This window comes from Asparagus officinalis, chromosome 8, assembly GCF_001876935.1.
Source record: "Asparagus officinalis chromosome 8, Aspof.V1, whole genome shotgun sequence".
Classification (NCBI taxonomy): Eukaryota; Viridiplantae; Streptophyta; class Magnoliopsida; order Asparagales; family Asparagaceae; genus Asparagus; species Asparagus officinalis.
Window position 1 is genome coordinate 41,874,584 of NC_033801.1, and position 20,934 is coordinate 41,895,517.

Consider the following 20,934-nt stretch of genomic DNA (forward strand, 5'->3'; position numbering starts at 1 on the left):
ACGACATTAAATGAGAAAATCACCTCTTTTTCATGTAAAAATGTTTCTACAAAAACATTTACCTAATAAACTAATAAATTTTATTTTTCCGAAATTATCTTTTTCGGTCAGTATAGTTATATAAATAATAATAATAATAAATAAGTAATTTTGAAGATTTCTAATTTTTGTTTAGAATTTTTTTTTTGTTGTAACGAAATAGTTTAATTTGTTTACTGCAGCATTTGTTATCACATATGTGTGGTTAGCCTAGTGGTCACATGACTTGGTTTCTAAACCCTTGGTCTTGGGTTCGAATCCTATAAGCTACACTTTTAAATAAATGTAGAAACTGACTTTTAAATTATTATCTGTATTATCTTTGATATGAAATATGTATAGTTGTAGTGGTTAGTTACTTTTGAAAATAACACAATGGTCTAGAGTTCGAATCCCAGCACCTTAAATTTTCTCAAAATTTTATATTTTGGGTCGGTTTGGACTTGAACCAGACCCGAACCCAACCTAGACCGGTTCAGACTAAGTATTGAATCAGACCCGAACCCAACATTGACCGGTTCGGATTAAGTATTAAACCAGACCCAAACCCAATTTGGATTAGACTAGAACCCAGTTTGAACCAGACCAGATTCGACTGAACCAGACCAGAACCCTTCTGAACCAGAAAAAAAAAACCAGTTTGGACCCATAATCATTTTCCAAGCCCATTCAGGTCTAAACCCTAAATTTCAAACCTGGTTGACCCAGTTAGGATTTCAATATCAATTTTTAGACCCGTTTGGGTCTCTTTTGCTTACTAAAAATTAGTTTTCATATTTGTATGAAGTTAACTTTTAAAATTGTTTATTGTTCGACACTAAACAATTATGCTAGTTAGTTTTTTTGTATTGAGATAAATGATGATATTGTTTGTTCTGTGGATGTTTTTGGATCTTCTGATGGTATGCTTGATCACCCAGTTGTTATCCAATAGGAGAGACTGTGCATGAAGACGACTCCTGTTAAAAATATGATTTATAAGCGTGCTTTCATAGCATGGCTATGCTCTCGATATCTATATCCTGATATGAGATTTCCTTGGCTATTATTATTATAGCACCGACTAGACGGTGCACCTGTTCTTGATTGGACATGTTCTTGGTTCACGGTTATTTTCATAGTTTTTACAGAAGTCGTTCCACGGTAACTCTGTGGTTAGTACACAACATTTCATGCACAGTCACTTAAATTAAACTGAAAATATGGGGTTAATAAAGGGGAATTTGGACGGAGAATATAAAGTGTATATAAGTGGTTCATGTACATACCTGATATTTTAAATCATAAGGCCAATGGCCGATACTTGTCGCCGTATTCCCGGGACGTATTACGGGAAAGCCGATTTATATACATGGTAATATTCTCCTCAAAATTCAAACAACATATAAAATTTAGAATTTTGTGTGCATATGCTTGGTGATAGATTTTTTTTGGATATCTACAAGTAGTTTTTCTTTAGTCACATTTAATTTACATTTTGTGCACAACTTCCTCATTTTACATGCTTGCTGGGAGTTTTCTGACTCCCCTGGGGTTTGCTCGCCCTAGACTCGGGGACTTTCCTTTCTTCGCAGGACCAAGAGTATTTTGAGGATCAAGTCCAGCGGCAGTGATCACCGTTATTCTATCAGTTCCCAAATCAACTTGTCTTAGGTAGTTATGAGACTTTTCATGTAATAATCTGTGGGTTTCAGACTATGATGTATTATTTCTCTTTCCTACTTTGGATAGTTGTGGACTTGTATTAGAACTCTGTCTTATCAAAGATTTCATTATCTATCTATTTTTCCCCTTGTTGTCTTAGTTACATGCTCTATGTAGTGGTTCTTTAGGTAAAATATCTGTATACAGAATGATCCAGAGGCGTGAATGTGACCGTATGGTTGCATTGCCGGCCAAGTCACGCTCCAAGTTATTTGATTTTTGGAACTGGGGCGTGACAGGGTTTTATTGGTATCAGAGCCCAGATTTAGTAATTGTTGTCTCGTCCTGTATACAAGTACAAACTAAGAATTGACCAAAATAGAGCATGTATAGTATAGGTCCTTCCTTTTTCAGAAATACGACCTTGGTTCCTAGTATCCTGATTCTCAAGTCATAATCTTAACCAATCTCATTTCAGGTGATCACTATGGCCCCAAAACGTCGACCCCCTACTCCAGTTGTTCCTGAGGGACACCAAGTCGATCAGACTGATCTTGCAGAAGCGATTAGGGAGCTGGTAGCTCAAAATCACCAGAGGGATGTGCAACAACGGGTTGCAAGGCCGGGCAATGTGTCAGATTTTCGGAAGCTCAACCCGCAACACTTTGCCGGGACTGAAGGCGGATATGAGGCTGAGATGTGGTTGCAAACCATGGACCGCCTATTAAGGGCAGCGAGGATACCCGATGAAGACCGAGTGGATATTATACAGCTGCAGCTCATTAATGTAGCCAGGACCTGGTGGGACGCAGAGGAGGGGAAGCTGCCTAAGCCAATTTCGTGGGAGATATTCCGAGAGAGTTTTCTAGAGACATTTTTCCCGAGGACAGCTCGTCTTGAGATACAAAGGCAGTTTGTAATGCTAAGACAGAGGACCAGTACTGTAGATGAGTATGCAGCAGGATTTGCTAAGCTCAGTAGATTTGCCCCTGGGATGGTGTCGAATGAGGTGGATAAGGGACAAAGGTTCATGCAGGGTCTAAATTTTGAGATCCAGACACAAATTTATAGTCAGAAGGGGGTTGAGACTTATGCTGATGTCTTAGAAGCAGCTAGAAAAGTGGAACAATTGATTGGGATCATGAACTCTGTGAGGAGAGGGACAAACAAGCGCCCTGCAGGACCGACGTCCGGAAGTAACCAGCAGAAACCTCAGACGGGAGGGACACCAGCCAAGCGCTAGCAGACAGGAACTTCGAGACCAGTGCCACAACCAACCAACATGATTTGCCATTATTGCAAGAAGCCGGGGCACTTGATGAAGGACTGCAGGAAAGCTAACGGGTTGTGCCTAATATGTGGGGCGGCAGATCATCAGCTTACCACTTGTCCTAGTAGAAGAGTTTCAGGAGAAGCTTCAGGTGGAACAATAGTACCAGCAGGCCAGGCTAGACAAGATGTACAACAGCGGAGGCCGGCACTTCCTACTCAGCAACAAATGTTCCAGAATCAGCAGAGGCGCTCAGGGCAATATGGTCAGCGAACTCAGCAGCAGAGACAAGGTCAGGTCCTGACACTTACTGCTGAGCAGGCAGACACATCTGGTGATGTAGTCACAGGTACCATTTTGGTTTATTCAGTCCCTGCGTTTACCCTATTTGATTCCGGGGCATCGCACTGTTTTATATCTGCCCAGTTCATCTCACGACATACTATACCATGTGATCGTTTAGATGCAAGCTGGAATATCCATACAGGTAGTGGGGTGTTAATGTCATGTAGAGAGTGTAAGAAGTGCCCACTGGTAGTTTGTGGTAGGGAGCTAATTACAGACTTATTGGTGATTGACACTAATGGGTTTGATGTTATTTTGGGGATGGATTGGCTTTACAACTTCCATGCGACGATCAACTGCCGACGCAGAAGTGTAGTGTTCAAGATACCAGATCACCCAGAGTTTGAATTCATGAGCGGTAGCAAAGTGATGGAGCAGCCAGAGTATCGAGCAGGCGTGAATGGAGTATTAACCTGGATAGAGGTAGAGGATAAGCCCATTCCAGAAATTATCAAGGAATTTCTTGATGTTTTCCCTGATGAGTTGCCGGGTTTACCCCCAGATAGAGATATAGAGTTCGTCATCGATCTTATTCCAGGGGTTGCACCTATCTCAAAACCACCTTATCGGATGCCGATAGCAGATTTAGAGGATCTGCGAAAGCAAGTCCAGGAGTATCTTGATAAGAAATTTATCAGGCTTAGTACTTCACCTTGGGGAGCACCAGTGGTGTTAGTGCCAAAGCCGGATGGTAGCCGAAGGGTAGAGGATAAGCCCATTCCAGAAATTATCAAGGAATTTCTTGATGTTTTCCCTGATGAGTTGCCGGGTTTACCCCCAGATAGAGATATAGAGTTCGTCATCGATCTTATTCCAGGGGTTGCACCTATCTCAAAACCACCTTATCGGATGCCGATAGCAGATTTAGAGGATCTGCGAAAGCAAGTCCAGGAGTATCTTGATAAGAAATTTATCAGGCTTAGTACTTCACCTTGGGGAGCACCAGTGGTGTTAGTGCCAAAGCCGGATGGTAGCCGAAGGATGTGTATTGATTACAGGGAGTTGAATCAGGTTACTATCAAAAATAAGTACCCCATTCCCAGGATTGATGATCTTTTTGATCAGCTCGGAGAAGCTAGAGTGTTTTCTAAGCTGGATCTCAGGTCAGGTTATCATCAGTTGAAGGTGAGGAAGGAAGACATACCCAAGACAGCATTCCGCACACGTTACGGGCACTATGAGTTTTTGGTGATGCCGTTCGGAGTGACAAATGCTCCATCTACATTTATGAGCTTGATGAACAAGGTGTTTTCCCAGTATCTGGACCAATTTGTGGTGGTATTTATCGATGATATTCTTGTATACTCCAAGACTAAGGAAAATCATGCAGAGCATCTGCGGACGGTGTTGGAAATCCTGCGGAAGGAAAAGCTTTATGGAAAATTGAACAAGTGTGAGTTTTGGCTGGAGCAAGTGTCCTTTCTGGGGCATGTAATTTCAGGAGTAGGTATCTCTGTAGACCCTAAGAAGGTTGATGCGGTGTTGAGGTTAGATCCGCCTACATGTGTTACAAAAGTACGAAGTTTCTTGGGGATGGCTGGATACTATAGGAAATTTATAAAGGATTTTGCCAAAATTTCAGGACCACTTACTAAGCTGACTCGGAAGGAGGTAAAGTTTGTGTGGACTCATGAGTGTCATGCAGCATTTGAGGAGTTGAAGAACAAGTTGACGACTGCACCAGTTTTGACAATTCCGAATGAGTCAGGAGGATTTGTAGTACACACCGATGCTTCTGGCTTGGGCTTAGGTTGTGTTCTGATGCAACATGGGGAGGTAGTAGCTTATGCATCTAAACAACTGAAAACACATGAGAAGAACTACCCAATTCATGATTTGGAATTAGCGGCGGTAATTTTTGCATTGAAGCTATGGCGGCACTATCTGTTAGGGCAGAGAGTCGAGATATACACAGATCATAAAAGTTTAAAGTATATTTTCACTCAGAAGGAGCTCAATATGAGGCAGCGGAGATGGTTAGAGCTGATGGCAGATTATGATCTTGATTTACAATATCACCCAGGACGAGTTAATGTGGTGCCAGATCATTTGAGCAGGAAGCCTGTGGTGATGAGACTTACCAAACAGCGGGAGTTGCTAGCTGAGTTCTGGAGGATGAATCTGGAGATTTTATTGCCTAGAGCAGGGAGACAGTTGATGAGTTTACATTTACAATCAACTCTGGTGGACCGGATCAAAGCTACCCAGTTTGAGGATGCTCGGTACCAAAAATTTAAGAAACAAGTGGAGTCTGGGGAGAGAACTGATCTACAAATACATGAGGATGGATCCTTGCGATTTTGTGGTAGGCTATGTGTGCCTAAGGGTGATGTTAGAAGAGAGCTGTTAGAGGAGGCACATAGTTCAGTACTTTCTATTCATCCAGGAGGCACAAAGATGTATCGAGACTTGAGAGAGCATTACTGGTGGCCGGGAATGAAGATGGAGATAACCCGATTTGTGTCAAAATGTCTAATATGTCAGCAGGTGAAGGTTGAGCATCAGAGAACAGCTGGGTTACTACAGCCCCTTCCTATTCCTGAGTGGAAGTGGGAACATGTTACAATGGACTTTGTCACAGCTCTACCGAGGAGTCAGAAGGGAAATAATGCTGTATGGGTAGTAGTGGACCGACTCACAAAGTCAGCTCGCTTCATACCATTTCGAGTTGGACAGACGACAGAGAGTTTAGCAGAGCTATACATGAGGGAAATAGTACGATTGCATGGGGTACCTGTTAGCATTATTTCTGATAGAGACACACGATTTTTATCGCACTTTTGGAGGAGCTTGCAGCAGTGTCTTGGGACTAGGTTGCGTTACAGTACAGCTTACCACCCTCAGACAGATGGACAATCGGAGATGACTATACAGATACTGGAGGACATGTTGCGGGCATGCATGCTGGATTTCAAGGGCCCATGGAAAGATCACTTACACTTGGTGGAGTTTTCCTATAATAACAGTTATCAAGCCAGCATCCAAATGGCACCTTATGAGGCATTATATGGAAGGAAGTGTAGATCTCCTGCCTGTTGGGATGACTTGGGAGAACGGCGTCTGCTAGGTCCTGAGATGATAGTAAAGACAGTAGACAAGATAAAAACAATACGGGAGCGCCTTAGGTCGGCTCAAGATAGGCAAAGGAGCTGGGCGAATGCTAAGAGGAGACCTCTACAGTTTCAGGTTGGAGAGCATGTTTTCTTGAGGATATCTCCAACCAGAGGAGTTATCAGATTTGGAATCCGCGGGAAGCTTAGTCCACGTTTCATTGGTCCTTTTGAGATATTGGAGAGAGTAGGAGAAGTGGCATACCGGCTAGCTTTGCCTCCATCATTGGAGGGAGTGCATGATGTCTTCCACGTATCACAGCTTCGACGATATGTGCGAGATGAGGCCCACGTTCTAGACATCGCAGAGCTTCAAGTTGGGACGAACCTATCCTATGAGGAGCGACCCATGAAGATTTTGGACAGACAGGAGAAGATCCTCAAGAATAGGACCATCCCTCTAGTATTGGTATCCTGGGCACACCATGGACCTGGCGAGGCTACATGGGAACGAGAGGATGATATTCGACAGCGTTATCCACATCTCTTTATTATCGGTAATGTCTATCTCCTGTGCTTGGATTTAATTTCGAGGACGAAATTTCTTTTTAAGGTGGGTGAGATGTAATACCCCTAACCTTTCCCCCTAATTTTCTTTTTTCCTAACCCACTCTTTCTTATGTGTTTTTTTTATTTCTCCGTAACTCCCTCACTAGATTCCAAAGCACCTTACATCTTTGTCCCCTCTCCCCAAACCTCTCCCTAAAACACTCTTGTCTCCCACTCTTGTCTCCCACTCCCTAATTCCCTCCACAAATCACTCCCCATGTCCCCTAGTCACTTTTTCTCTTTCTTTTAACAAGCAAGTTCAATGCTTGCTCACGGGAACAAAGAAAAAAAAAAGGTTTATTGTATCGAGAGCCGCAGATTTTAGTAAATTTTGTTTGTACTCGTTCCTGTATACGACAGTACAAACTAAGAATTGACCAAATAAGGCATGTATAGTATAAGTTTCTTTTTTCAGAAAATACGACCTTTGGTTTCCTAGTATCCTGATTCTCAGATCATTAATCTTAACCAATCTCATTCAGGTGATTTACTTATGGCGCCCAAAACGTCGACCTCCTACTCCAAGTTTTCCTAGGGACACCAAGTCATCCAGCTGATCTTGCAGAAGCGATTGAGGGAGCTTGGTAGCTCAAAATCACCCAGAGGATGTCAACAGACTGGGGTGTTGCAAGCCGAGGCAATGTGTCAGATTTCGGAAAGTACCGCAACACTTTGCCGGGACTGAAGCGGATATGAGTGCTCTGAGAATGTGTTGCAAACCAGGACCGGCCTATCTAAGGGGCTAGCGAGGAAATACCCGATGAAGACCGATGATATTATATAAGCAGCGCAGCTCATTAATGGTAGCGCAGGACGGCTGTGGGGACGCAGAGGAGGGGAAGCTGCCTGAAGCCAAATTTCGTGGAGAGATGATTCCGAGAGAGTTTTTCTAGAGACCTTTTTCTCCCGGAGGACAGCTCGTCTTGGAGATACAAAGGCAGTTTGAATGCTAGACAGAGGCACAATACTGTAGATGAGTATGCAGCAGATTTTGCTAAGCTCAGTAGATTTGCCGCCATGGGATGCGTGTCGAATGAGGTGGATAAGGGACAGAAGGTTCCCCATGCAGGGTCTAAATTTTGAGATTCAGACACATAATTTATAGTCAGAAGGGGTTGAGACTTATGGCTGATGTCTTAGAAGCAGGGCTAGAAAAGTGAACAATTTGATTGGGATCATGAACTACTGTGAGCGAGAGGACAAATAGCGCCTGCAGGACCGAACGTCGGAAGTTAACCGGCAGCAAACCTCATGACGGGGGGAGGCACACCAGCCCAAGCGCTAGCAGACAGGAACTTTCGACGAACCAAGTGCCACAAACCATACAACATGATTTGGCCATTATTGCAAGAAGCCGGGGCAGCTTGATCGAAGGGACTAGCAGGAAGCAACGGTTGTGCTAAATATGTGGGGCCGCAGAATCAGCTTAGCCGCACTTGTCCTAAGTAGAAGAGTTTCAGGAGAAGCTTCAAGGTGGCACAATAGTAGCCTAGCAGCCAGGCCTAGGACAAGATGTACAACAGCGAGGCCGCACTTGTGCCTACTCAAGCAACAAATGTTTCCATGATCAGCGAGGCGCTCAGGGCAATATGGTCAGGACGAACTCAGCAGGCAGAGACATAGGTCAGGTCCTGACACTACTGCTGAGATGCAGGCAGACACATCTGGTGATGTAAGTCACAGGTACCATTTTGGTTTAATTCAGTCGCCTGCGTTTACTCCTAATTTGATTCCGGGCATCGGCACTGTTTTATCATCTGCCCAGTTCATCTCAACAGACATACTATACCATGTGATCGTATTTAGATGCAAGCTGGAATATCGCATACAAGGTAGTGGGTGTAATGTCATGTAGAGAGTGTAAGAAGTGGCACCATCTGGTATTTGTGGTAGGGAGCTAATACCAGGACTTATTGGTGATTGACACTAAATGGGTTTGAATGTTATTTTTGGGGATGGATTGGCTTTAACAACTTGCCATCGACGATCAATTCTCCGTTACGCAGAAGTGGTAGTGTCGATACAGATCACTCAGAGTGAATTCAATTGAGCGTAGCAAAGTGGATGGAGCAGCCAGAGTATCGAGCAGGCGTGAATGGAAGTATTAACCTGGATAGAGGTAGAAGGATATAGCCCATTCCCAGAAATATCAAGGAATTTCTTGAATGTTTCCCTGATGAGTTGCCGGGTTTACCCCAAGATAGATGATATAGAGCTTCGTCATCGATCTTATTCAGGAGGTGCACGCTATGCTCAACCATCCTTATCGGATGACCGATAGCAGATTTAGAGATCTGGCGAAAGCAGTCAGGAGTATCTTGATAAGTAAATTTATCAGGCATTAGTACTTCACCTGGTGGAGCACAGTGTGTTAGTGCCAAAGCCCGATGGTAGCCGAAGGATGTGGTATTGATGTACAGGGAGTTGATATCAGGTTACTATCAAAATAAGTACCCCATTCCCAGGATTGATGAATTTTTGATCCGCTGCGGAAAAGGCTAGAGTGTTTCTATAGAGCTGACATCTCAGGTCATGTTTCATCAGTTAAGGTGAGGAAGGAAGAAACTACCCAAGACAGCATTCCGCACTTGGGATATCGTTAACGGTGCACTATGATTTTCATGGTGATGACCGTTCGAGTGACAAATGCTCCATCTAACATTTACTGATGACGTCGCAATGCGTCTTGCATTGAATTTCCCTAAGTTGTTGGTATACCAGATACTCATCGACTAATCACAGTACTCAATGAATGGTGGTATTTATCAATGATATTCTTGTATACTCCAAGACTAGGAAAATCATGCAGAGTCATCTGGCGGAATCGGTGTTGGAAATCCTGTGCGGAAGGAAAAGCTTTTATGGAAAAATTGACAACAGTTGTGAGTTTTGGTCTGGAGGCAAGTTGTCCTTTCTGGGCATGTAATGTTCAGGAGTAGGTAATCTCTGTAGACCTAAGAGAGAGAGAGAAGGGAAAATATGGATGGGAGTTTGGCTATTTGGGAAATTTAATTCGACTTTTTGGCAAGCATTTCTCATCCTCAATCTTTTATTTTCATGATTACATTATCCAATTATTAGTATTCTCATCCTAGAGTTATGATAATTAATTATTAGATAGATTTTATTAGAATTTTATTTTTCCTTATTGGCATTCTAGGTTTTGGGTTATTCTAAGTTTTTTTTCACATGAAGGTGAAATTCCTTGTGGAGCTACAGTTCATAATAGTCCATAAATTTTTTTCCCCTTAATTGATATAAAATGTTGATTGGGAACTCCTAATATACAATAAAATTTTTTTTATATTCTTTATATTTTAGGATTTATCACATTTTTTGTAACGACATTAAATGAGAAAATAAATTTTTTTTATATTCTTTATATTTTAGGATTTATCACATTTTTTGTAACGACATTAAATGAGAAAATCACCTCTTTTTCATGTAAAAATGTTTCTACAAAAACATTTACCTAATAAACTAATAAATTTTATTTTTCCGAAATTATCTTTTTCGGTCAGTATAGTTTTATAAATAATAATAATAATAAATAAGTAATTTTGAAGATTTCTAATTTTTGTTTAATTGTTTTTTTTGTTGTAACAAAATAGTTTAATTTGTTTACTGCAGCATTTGTTATCACATATGTGTGGTTAGCCTAGTGGTCACATGACTTGGTTTCTAAACCCTTGGTCTTGGGTTCGGTTCGAATCCTACACTTTTAAATAAATGTAGAAACTGACTTTTAAATTATTATCTGTATTATCTTTGATATGAAATATGTATAGTTGTGGTGGTTAGTTACTTTTGAAAATAACACAATGGTCTAGAGTTCGAATCCCAGCACCTTAAATTTTCTCAAAATTTTATATTTTGGGTCGGTTTGGACTTGAACCAGACCCGAACCCAACCTAGACCGGTTCAGACTAAGTATTGAATCAGACCCGAACCCAACATGGACCGGTTCGGATTAAGTATTGAACCAGACCCAAGCCCAATTTGGATTAGACTAGAACCCAGTTTGAACCAGACCAGATTCGACTGAACCAGACCAGAACCCTTCTGAACCAGAAAAAAAAACCAGTTTGGACCCATTCAGGTCAATTTTTAGACCCGTTTGGGTCTCTTTTGCTTACTAAAAATTAGTTTTCATATTTGTATGAAGTTAACTTTTAAAATTGTTTATTGTTCGACACTAAACAATTATGCTAGTTAGTTTTTTTGTATTGAGATAAATGATGATATTGTTTGTTCTGTGGATGTTTTTGGATCTTCTGATGGTATGCTTGATCACCCAGTTGTTATCCAATAGGAGAGACTGTGCATGAAGACGACTCCTGTTAAAAATATGATTTATAAGCGTGCTTTCATAGCATGGCTATGCTCTCGATATCTATATCCTGATATGAGATTTCCTTGGCTATTATTATTATAGCATCGACTAGACGGTGCACCTGTTCTTGATTGGACATGTTCTTGGTTCACGGTTATTTTCATAGTTTTTACAGAAGTCGTTCCACGGTAACTCTATGGTTAGTACACAACATTTCATGCACAGTCACTTAAATTAAACTGAAAATATGGGGTTAATAAAGGGGAATTTGGACGGAGAATATAAAGTGTATATAAGTTGTTCATGTACATACCTGATATTTTAAATCATAAGGCCAATGGCCGATACTTGTCGCCGTATTCCCGGGACGTATTACGGGAAAGCCGATTTATATACATGATAATATTCTCCTCAAAATTCAAACAACATATAAAATTTAGAATTTTGTGTGCATATGCTTGGTGATAGATTTTTTTTGGATATCTACAAGTAGTTTTTCTTTAGTCACATTTAATTTACATTTTGTGCACAACTTCCTCATTTTACATGCTTGCTGGGAGTTTTCTGACTCCCCTGGGGTTTGCTCGTCCTAGACTCGGGGACTTTCCTTTCTTCGCAGGACCAAGAGTATTTTGAGGATCAAGTCCAGCGGCAGTGATCACCGTTATTCTATCAGTTCCCAAATCAACTTGTCTTAGGTAGTTATGAGACTTTTCATGTAATAATCTGTGGGTTTCAGACTATGATGTATTATTTCTCTTTCCTACTTTGGATAGTTGTGGACTTGTATTAGAACTCTGTCTTATCAGAGATTTCATTATCTATCTATTTTTTCCCCTTGTTGTCTTAGTTACATGCTCTATGTAGTGGTTCTTTAGGTAAAATATCTGTATACAGAATGATCCAGAGGCGTGAATGTGACCGTATGGTTGCATTGTCGGCCAAGTCACGCTCCAAGTTATTTGATTTTTGGAACTGGGGCGTGACAGTATATATGTCTACTTTGACTCATGAACTTTTATTTTCTTATGACCAGAGAGAAATGACATGACGTGGCAGACCTCGCACTCACAGAGCTGCTCAGACAGAGCCATAGCAGGCTCCACCCGAGCAGGAGCAGGCACCACCTGAGCCACAGCAGACTCCCCAGTACCTCATTGATCTCATGGCTCCTATCGTAGCTAGGATGACAGCGATTAAGGAGCTTGTGGTGAGTCATATCGCGCCACTGACACCACCACCACCTCCAGTAGTTCCACCACAGGGGATACCAACCGTCCCAATCAGAGAGAGAGACCCAGAGGTAGCACCTGCATCTATTCCACCAGCGATGCTGGATAGAGTCATGGAGCAGGAGGCTTGGCTCCGCTTGGTAGAGAGGTACCAAAAGATGAGAGCACCGGAGTTCTAGGGCTCTTCAGACCTACTTGTAGCCCACAAGTGAAAGGAGGATGTGAGTAATATCCTAGACATACTCAATGTAGACTCAGTTCAGAAGCAAAGACTGGAATCATATAGTCTGAAGGGGGATGTCGGGAGATGGTACTGATTCTAGTTTTCATTAGAGCAGCGGATGATCTTCACTTGGGAGGATTTTATTTACTTCTTTGATGCACAGTATGTTTCTTCTGCAGCACGGACTGGGAAGGAATTTGAGTTATCCCGTTTGACTCAGGGGGACATGTCAGTTGTAGAGTTTGAGAGCAAGTTCATGGAGTTGCTGCATTTCACGGGGATGTGGCAGATAGGAGAGCGTCAGGCTCAGATGTTCCTAGCAGGGCTTTGCCCTAATCTTCACTGATACCTCGTCTCGAGGAAGTTCTATTTAGTCCAGGAGGTAGCTGAGGCCGCCACCTCACAGGAGAATGAGACGGCTATGTTTCAGAAGGACAAGGAGGGGAAGCACAGGAGAATGAGACGGCTATGTTTCAGAAGGACAAGGAGGGGAAGACTAAGACAGGACAGATTGGAGACAAGGGGAAGAACAAGAGGCCCTTGTCAGGACATCAGCAGCAGCAGCAGGGCCCTCATAAGAGGGGGCCCCAGCAAGATCAGAGGGCACATCATCAGCGCAAGTTTCATGGGGTATCCTTTAACTGTCGTAAGGTGGGACACAAGGCATCAGAGTGTTGTAGTGCACTAGCAGGAGCTCAGCAGGGCAGGGGTCCGAACCAGCAGCAGCCGCGATAGCAGGGTCGAGGTCAGGGTCAGCAGGTCAGGCTTGAGGCACCGCTAGCAGCGCAGAGGCCAGAGGGGCAGGTTCGAGCAGTCCAGGAGGCCCCCAGGGGCAGATTGTCTCATATTTTTCAGCACCAGTGGTAGAGCAATCTTCAGCACTAGGCAGAGTATATGCAGCGGTTCCTCGTGATCATGGTGCCAACGGTGCAGTTGTGGAGGGTACGTTCCTTGTGAATTCCTTTCCCGCCCGTATTCTTTTCGATTCAGGAGCTTCGCATTCTTTCATTTCATATGCTTTCATGGTTAGACTCTAGCTTGTAGCTCATTCGTTAGACACCCCTTTATCAGTTTCCATCCCTTTAGGAGAGGTATCGCTTCTGGAGAGCGTTTGTAGGAGGTATATCATCAGTTTAGACGAGTCCGAGTTCATAGTTGATCTGATAGTTTTGCATATGTCCGAGTTTGATGTCATCCTTGGTATGGATTGGTTGTCGTCCTACCATATTATTATTGATTGTTTTGCGAAGACAGTCAGATTGCGAACGTCCGATGGGTCCAAGATGATTGTGGCCACTTCTCAGGGCAATCGCTTTGCTGAGTCGTTTCTGGCATTCATCAATAAGGTGATGCGACGGGATCAGACTTCTGATTTATTGGAGACTAGAGTTGTCTCGGATTATCAGGATGTCTTTCAGGACATACCTGGGTTACATCCTGTGAGAGAGGTTGAGTTTTGTATTGAATTGCAGACGGGCACAGCCTCGATATCCCGCGCACCCTATCGCATGGAACCAGCTGAGATGAGAGAGCTTCAGACCCAATTGGATGAGTTGTTAGCTCAGGATTTTATTTGTCGGATTCCTTCTCCATGGGGCGCGCCGGTCCTCTTCATGAAGAAGAAGGACGGCAGTATGAGATTGTGTATAGATTATCGGGAGTTGAACAATGTCACTATCCGGAATAGGTATCCACTACCTAGGATTGATGACTTGTTCGACCAGTTGCAGGGAGCATAGTTTTTCTCGAAGATTAATCTTCGTTCTGGTTATCATCAGTTGCGGGTTCGGGAGATGGATATCCCCAAGACCGCTTTCCTCACGCGATATGGATCTTTTGAGTTCTTGGTCATGCCATTCGGACTGATCAATGCACCCGCTGTATTCATGGACTTGATGAACCGAGTTTTCCGTCCCTTCTTAGATCAGTTCGTGATTGTTTTCATCGACGACATCCTCATTTATTCGAGATCGGAGGCAGATCATGAGCAGCATCTCTGATTAGCTTTGTAGACCCTACGAGAGCACCAGTTATATGCCAAGTTTAGCAAGTACGAGTTTTGGCTTTCAGAGGTCAGATTTCTCAGCCACATCATCAGCAGAGAGGGCATATCAGTAGACCAAGCTAAGGTTACAGTAGTGCTTGATTGTGAATCGCCGAAGACGGTGACGGAGATTCGTAGCTTTTTGGGTTTAGCAGGTTACTACAGGAAGTTCATCCGGGACTTCTCAAAGATTTCGACGCCACTTACACGCCTTACGAAGAAGGGTGTATAGTTTATTTGGAGCACAGAGTGCCAGGAGGCCTTTGATACATTGAAGGCTAAGTTGACTACAACACCGGTTTTGACTATTCCGAGCAACGACAGGACATTCGTCGTCTACACAGATGCATCTTTAGCAGGATTAGGATGCGTCCTTATGCAGACTCAGAGAGTAGTAGCTTATATCTCACAACAGTTGAGAGTGCATGAGCAGAAATACCCCACTCATGACTTGGAGTTAGCAACAGTAGTATTTGCACTGAAGTCATGGAGGCACTATTTGTATGGAGTGCAGTTTGAGTTGTTCACAGATCATCAAAGTATGAAATATCTTTTCTCTCAGAAGGAACTTAACCAGAGACAGCGGAGATGGATTGAGTTTATCAAGGACTATGAGTTCGCGATTCAGTATCATCCGGGGAAGGCGAACATCGTAGCGGATGCTTTGAGTAGGAAGTGTCGACATCAGGTTGCGGTTTTGAGGTGCTCGTTACATCGAGACCTTCTCACCCTTAGCCAGTTTAATTTTACACCTGAGGTTGGTGGTACCAGTACATTTTTGGGAGCTATGTCAGTGCCGTCATATTAGAGTGGCAGAGTTGTCAGAGCTCAGTTGGAAGATTCTTGGATTCAAATCCGTAAGAAGGAGATTTCCAAAGAGCCTAAGGCCGATTGGACCATTGGAGCAGATGGAGGTCTACGGATGAAGGGTAGATTAGTTATGCCAGCCAGTGCAGAGCTGAAGAGGGAATTATTTGATGAGGCACACCGTACTCGGTACACAGTACATCCAGGGACTACCAAGATGTACAAGGTTCTGAAGAGACATTTCTGGTGGAGTGGCATGCGAAGAGAGATTTCAGAGTATGTGACTAAGTGTTTTACTTGTCAGCAGGTGAAGGCAGAGCATCAGAGACCGACAGGGACACTTCAGCCGTTGCCTATTCCAGAATGGAAATGGGCAGACATTTCTATGGACTTTATTGTAGGATTGCTGAAGTCGAAGAAGGGGAATGATTCGATTTGGGTGATAGTGGACCGGTTGACGAAGTCAGCACATTTTATTAGTCGAAGAAGGGGAATGATTCGATTTGGGTGATAGTGGACCGGTTGACGAAGTCAGCACATTTTATTCTAGTGAGGACTACTTATACAGCCGAAGTCAGCATATTTTATTCCAGTGAGGACTACTTATACAGCTGAGGCGTATGCGAGGATCTTCATTCGAGAGATAGTTCGACTTCACGGGGTTCTGGACACGATCGTGTTGGATCGAGGATCAGTATTCACTTCACATTTCTGGAGGAGTTTCTAGGACTCGTTTGGCAGCAGACTATCTTATAGCAGTGTATTCCACCCACAGACGGATGGTCAGACGAAGAGGGTGAACCAGGTGTTAGAGGACATGTTGCGGGCTTGTGTCATTGACTTTTTGGGCAGCTGGGAGGAGCATATTCCACTGATAGAGTTCGCTTATAATAATAGTTATCAAGTGACGATCGGTATGGCCCCATATGAGGTATTATACGTGAGACCTTGTAGATCACCGATATGTTAGGCAGAGCCGGAGGATAGTTTGATGCTTGGACCGGAGCTTGTGATGCAAACTACTGGGAAGGTAGCATTGATCAGGGAGCGGATTCTAGCCGCTCAGAGTCGGCAGAAGAGCTATGCAGATAAGAGTTGATCAGGGAGCGGATTCTAGCCGCTCAGAGTCGGCAGAAGAGCTATGCAGATAAGAGGCGAAGACCTCTAGAGTTTCAAATTGGAGATTTGGTTATGCTGAAGGTATCGCCTATGAAAGGCGTGTAGCGATTCGGGAGGCGAGGGAAGCTTGCACCAAGATATATTGGACCATTCTGAATTTTGGAGCGCATTGGAGCTATGTCATACAGACTAGATCTTCCAGCTTCTATGTCTAGTATACACAATGTATTCCATATTTCTATGCTCAGGAAGCACTTGCATGATGAGGAGCAGCAGCAAGTGTTGGATGCACCGGAGATTGAGCTTCGGGATAATTGGACTACTATTGAGATCCCAGTGTCTATACTTGTTAGAGAAGACAAGAGACTCAGGAACAATGTGATTCCATTAGTGAAAGTTCAATGGAACCGAAGTGGAGATGAGGAAGCTTCTTGGGAGCGCGAGGAAGACATGCGACGCGACTACCCACACTTGTTTGAGCAGGTAAATTAATTAAAGTATTTATGATGTGAATTCTTACTTGTATATTTATATATGTACCTTGATACTTATATTTAACACTAGAATGAGGGTATTTTCACTTAATTCCTAATCTTTCGGAACACATGGTATATACATGGGGGGTTTCTTGTTTGGATTTTTCGCCCAACATACTAGTTCTATTAGATTAAGGGTTGAGTAAGAATATTATCATTTTAGATCGTTAAGTATAAATATCACTATATGCTTATCTAGCGGTTAATATTGCGAGATGTGTATGTGTACGGGTTTGATTAGACCCTTGTCGTGCTTTTCAAGTACCATTATGAGTTAGATATGATTTCTGAATTTCGAGGACGAAATTCTTTTAATTGGGGAAGAATGTAAGACCCGTAGATTTTGATAATTTATATATGTGATTATTAGTGAAAAATAATATTTATTTATGATAAATACCTTTATAACATGGTTGTGCATGAAAACTAGCGTTTTGAGCTTATGAGAATGTATTTATGCATCAGTTATGAGGTTGAGTTTGCAAATTTGCAAATCATAAGCATCAGAGTCGAAGAACTCAGTTTTCAGCTCATACTCATCAGGTTGAGTCGACCCATGACTGTCATGAGTCGACTAATGATATCAACTCCCATTGTTAAAAGTCTCTGCTGAGTCGACTCATTATCTTATGAGTCGACCCATGAGTCATGAGTCGACTCATGACAGTCTTGAGTCGACTCATCGAGAGTTTTCTGGTTTTTGTGGATCGGGTTTGTTTGGGTTTCGGGCCGGGTTTTAACTGTTCATATATATTCTCCTCCACCCGAAAACACCTCTTTTCATCAGTTCTCCCCAGAGAAACCCTAGCCTCCTCTCCCCCTCAAAACCCTAGTTCGTTTTTTAGCGTTTTTGGGAGTTTTTGGGTGATTTTCGGGGGATTTCCATAGCTCCTTGTAGTTTACAGCGAGGGGAATCATTCTTCAATACATCTTAGGCGAGTAACATCTCGCCCAATCCTTCTCCTATGTTTTTAACAGTTTATAAACGTTTTTCATGTGTTTTATTGAGCCTAAGACTTATTTTCAAGTATAAATCAATGTTCTTATTAGTGTAAATGCTAGAAAGCATGTGTTTTAGATTTTTAAATCCCCACTAACGAGTTTTTGATGAAAACCCAGATCTGGGAATTTATTTAAAGAAATAAAAATATGAGTTTTATTTGTTTGATGAAAACCCAGATCTGGGAATTTATTTAAAGAAATAAAAATATGAGTTTTATTTGTTTAAATGCCCTCTTTCATGTTTAGGGGTTAAATGTTAGATCTTACATGCAAGTGTTCGTTTCTCATGCTAGATATGAATTCTTTTTCACTGTCTCATAGTTTAGAATTGATAGTTATTGAGGTGTAAATCAGTGTAGTGGAAGTATAGAATGAGATGACGAGTTGCAGTTGTGAAATATCCAGTTTTCAGCTCGTGAGTCGACTCAAGACTCATCATGAGTCGACTCATCAGGTTGAGTCGACCCATGACTATCATGAGTCGACTCACGAAGTCAATTTCTGTTATTCATAAGTGTCTGCTGAGTCGACTCGTCAGTTTATGAGTTGACCCATGAGTCATGAGTCGACTCATAGCTGATTATGAGTCGACTCATCGAAGTTTTTCCTATTTCGTTTGTGTTTCTGCTTGATCACCTACTGTGCTTATACTTTCATACAGTGTTTATATATAATCGAGGGTTCTGTTTATTATTTTTGAACATGAGAAGTTTCCTTGTTTATTGGGTATTAAATTGCAGTATTTATGATTTCATCTACACATGTAAGATGACTTTTCTGACACAAGCTTAGATCTGTATAGCGAGGCATGTACAAGAGTAGAATATGTATACCTTTACTATTAGTATTACATGGTTCATATACACAGTCCTCGTGTTGGACTATAATCCATTAAAGTCCTCATGTTGGACTATAATCCATTAAAGTTCTCGTATTGGACAATAATCCATTACAGTCTTATGTTGGATAATTGCTAAACCTTGAGTATGTTTCTTAACCGAGTTTGGAACACGACATATTACACGAGGCTAGGATATGATAGCTACCTAGGCTGGACATGACATTTATTGTAGCTTTGACATGTTTAAATTGTATCGGCAGAGATGTGTTTGTATTCTTTTCTTTATTGTTTTTTGTGTTAAACCTCGGGTTTAGTATTTAGAGATTTATAATTTGAGATACAAGGTATATACATGAGGGTTTCCTTGTTTGGATTATTTCACTCGACGTACCTATGCTCGTGTTGTAATTTCCTAAGTACTAAAACCCACTATGGTTAGTATAAATGATTTTTTATATTTTTATGTATTAACTCTATTTTCATATACAACGAGCCCTATCCCTTGAGGTTGGTTGTGATGTTGCTCACTAGCGCTTTGACGCTCGTTGTCCCCCCCCCCCTTCAGGTAACGAGCCCGGAGTCCGGAGAGTCACAGGTTGAGGGCGATTTTTATTAGCGCTCGTCTATCCTCTTATTAGATGTATTTCATTTTTTGTACTCCACTCGAGACATTTTTAGACTTGAGAGATTTATATTCTAGAGTTGTAAAGGCTGTGTGCCTTGTTTCATGTATCAGATGTTTTGTATTGTGAGACATGTTGAGATCTCCAGACTGTTATTATTCATTTCAGACATTGACTATGTATTCCAGCTTATTTGGTTGATGAGATGTATTAATCCGAAATCTATCATTTCATCATGTGTTTATTATAAAATCTTTTACTTGCTTTGTACCTACACCTGTTGTTGATTCCACTAGAGAGATAGTAATTGTGATGGTAAAACATGTTATTACACGGTATGGTGCATGGCAGGTTTGACATTCCTGGTTTTACCTCGGAGTGCAGCCTTGTGTGAACCCAGGGGCGTCACAACTAATTGTGCACCTAAGTGACCCCTAATTTAAAACCGAGTAAATAAATACCTTATAGTCTTTAAATATTGCATATAAATACCCTAAAGTTTTAAAATGTTGCAATTTTAATGCCCTCTTATTTACTTAATGCTGCATGTTGGTGCCCTATTATTTACCCAATGTTGTATATAAATACCCTCAGTTCGTAAGCTGATTGATGTGTGTGTGCTGACCGACGCGCACAAGCTGATTGACGCGCGCATGCTGACCGACGCGCGCGAGCTGATTGACGAGCTCATGCTGACCGACGTGCACGAGCTGATTGACGTGCGCGAACTGATTGACGCGCGCATGCTGACCGACGCGCGCGAGCTGATTGACGAGCGCGTGTTGACCGACGCGCACGAGCTGATTGACACGCGCGAGCTAATTGACGCGCACGTGTTGACCGACGCGCACGAACTGATTGAGTGAGCCTTCTTGACTCATCCACTCTTTGCTTTGAGTTGCATGCGGGAACTTATAGGCAGTTTTAGACGCCTATACTAAGTTTCAGAAAAAAGAGAGTTTCAAGATATTGTCTTTGTTCCCATCATTCTTAGAGATTGTTTAGGCAATATTCAGAGAGTCAAAAAGATTCATAAACCACTGTTACACGCACATCCACATCAAGGCTTATAGGATTGGATTTGTATTCTTGCTACAAGGAAGGTTTCTCTCGGTTTTGAGAGGGTTGTTCTCTTGGTCTAGAGATTGGTGTGCAATTGTCATAGTCTTGTCAATTGGGGTTGTAATTTGCATGGTCTTGTAAATTGGTCAGGTTTG

At 42.2% G+C, this 20,934-nt stretch overlaps 1 protein-coding gene across 1 annotated transcript; it reads left to right on the plus strand.

Moving 5' to 3' along the window:
- Positions 1-4,091, plus strand: LOC109821168. Its single transcript, XM_020387357.1, has 3 exons — positions 1-1,692; positions 2,162-4,000; positions 4,080-4,091. Exons 2-3 carry the CDS (start codon positions 2,966-2,968, stop codon positions 4,089-4,091), a joined length of 1,047 nt encoding a protein of 348 aa, XP_020242946.1. The 5' UTR covers positions 1-1,692; positions 2,162-2,965.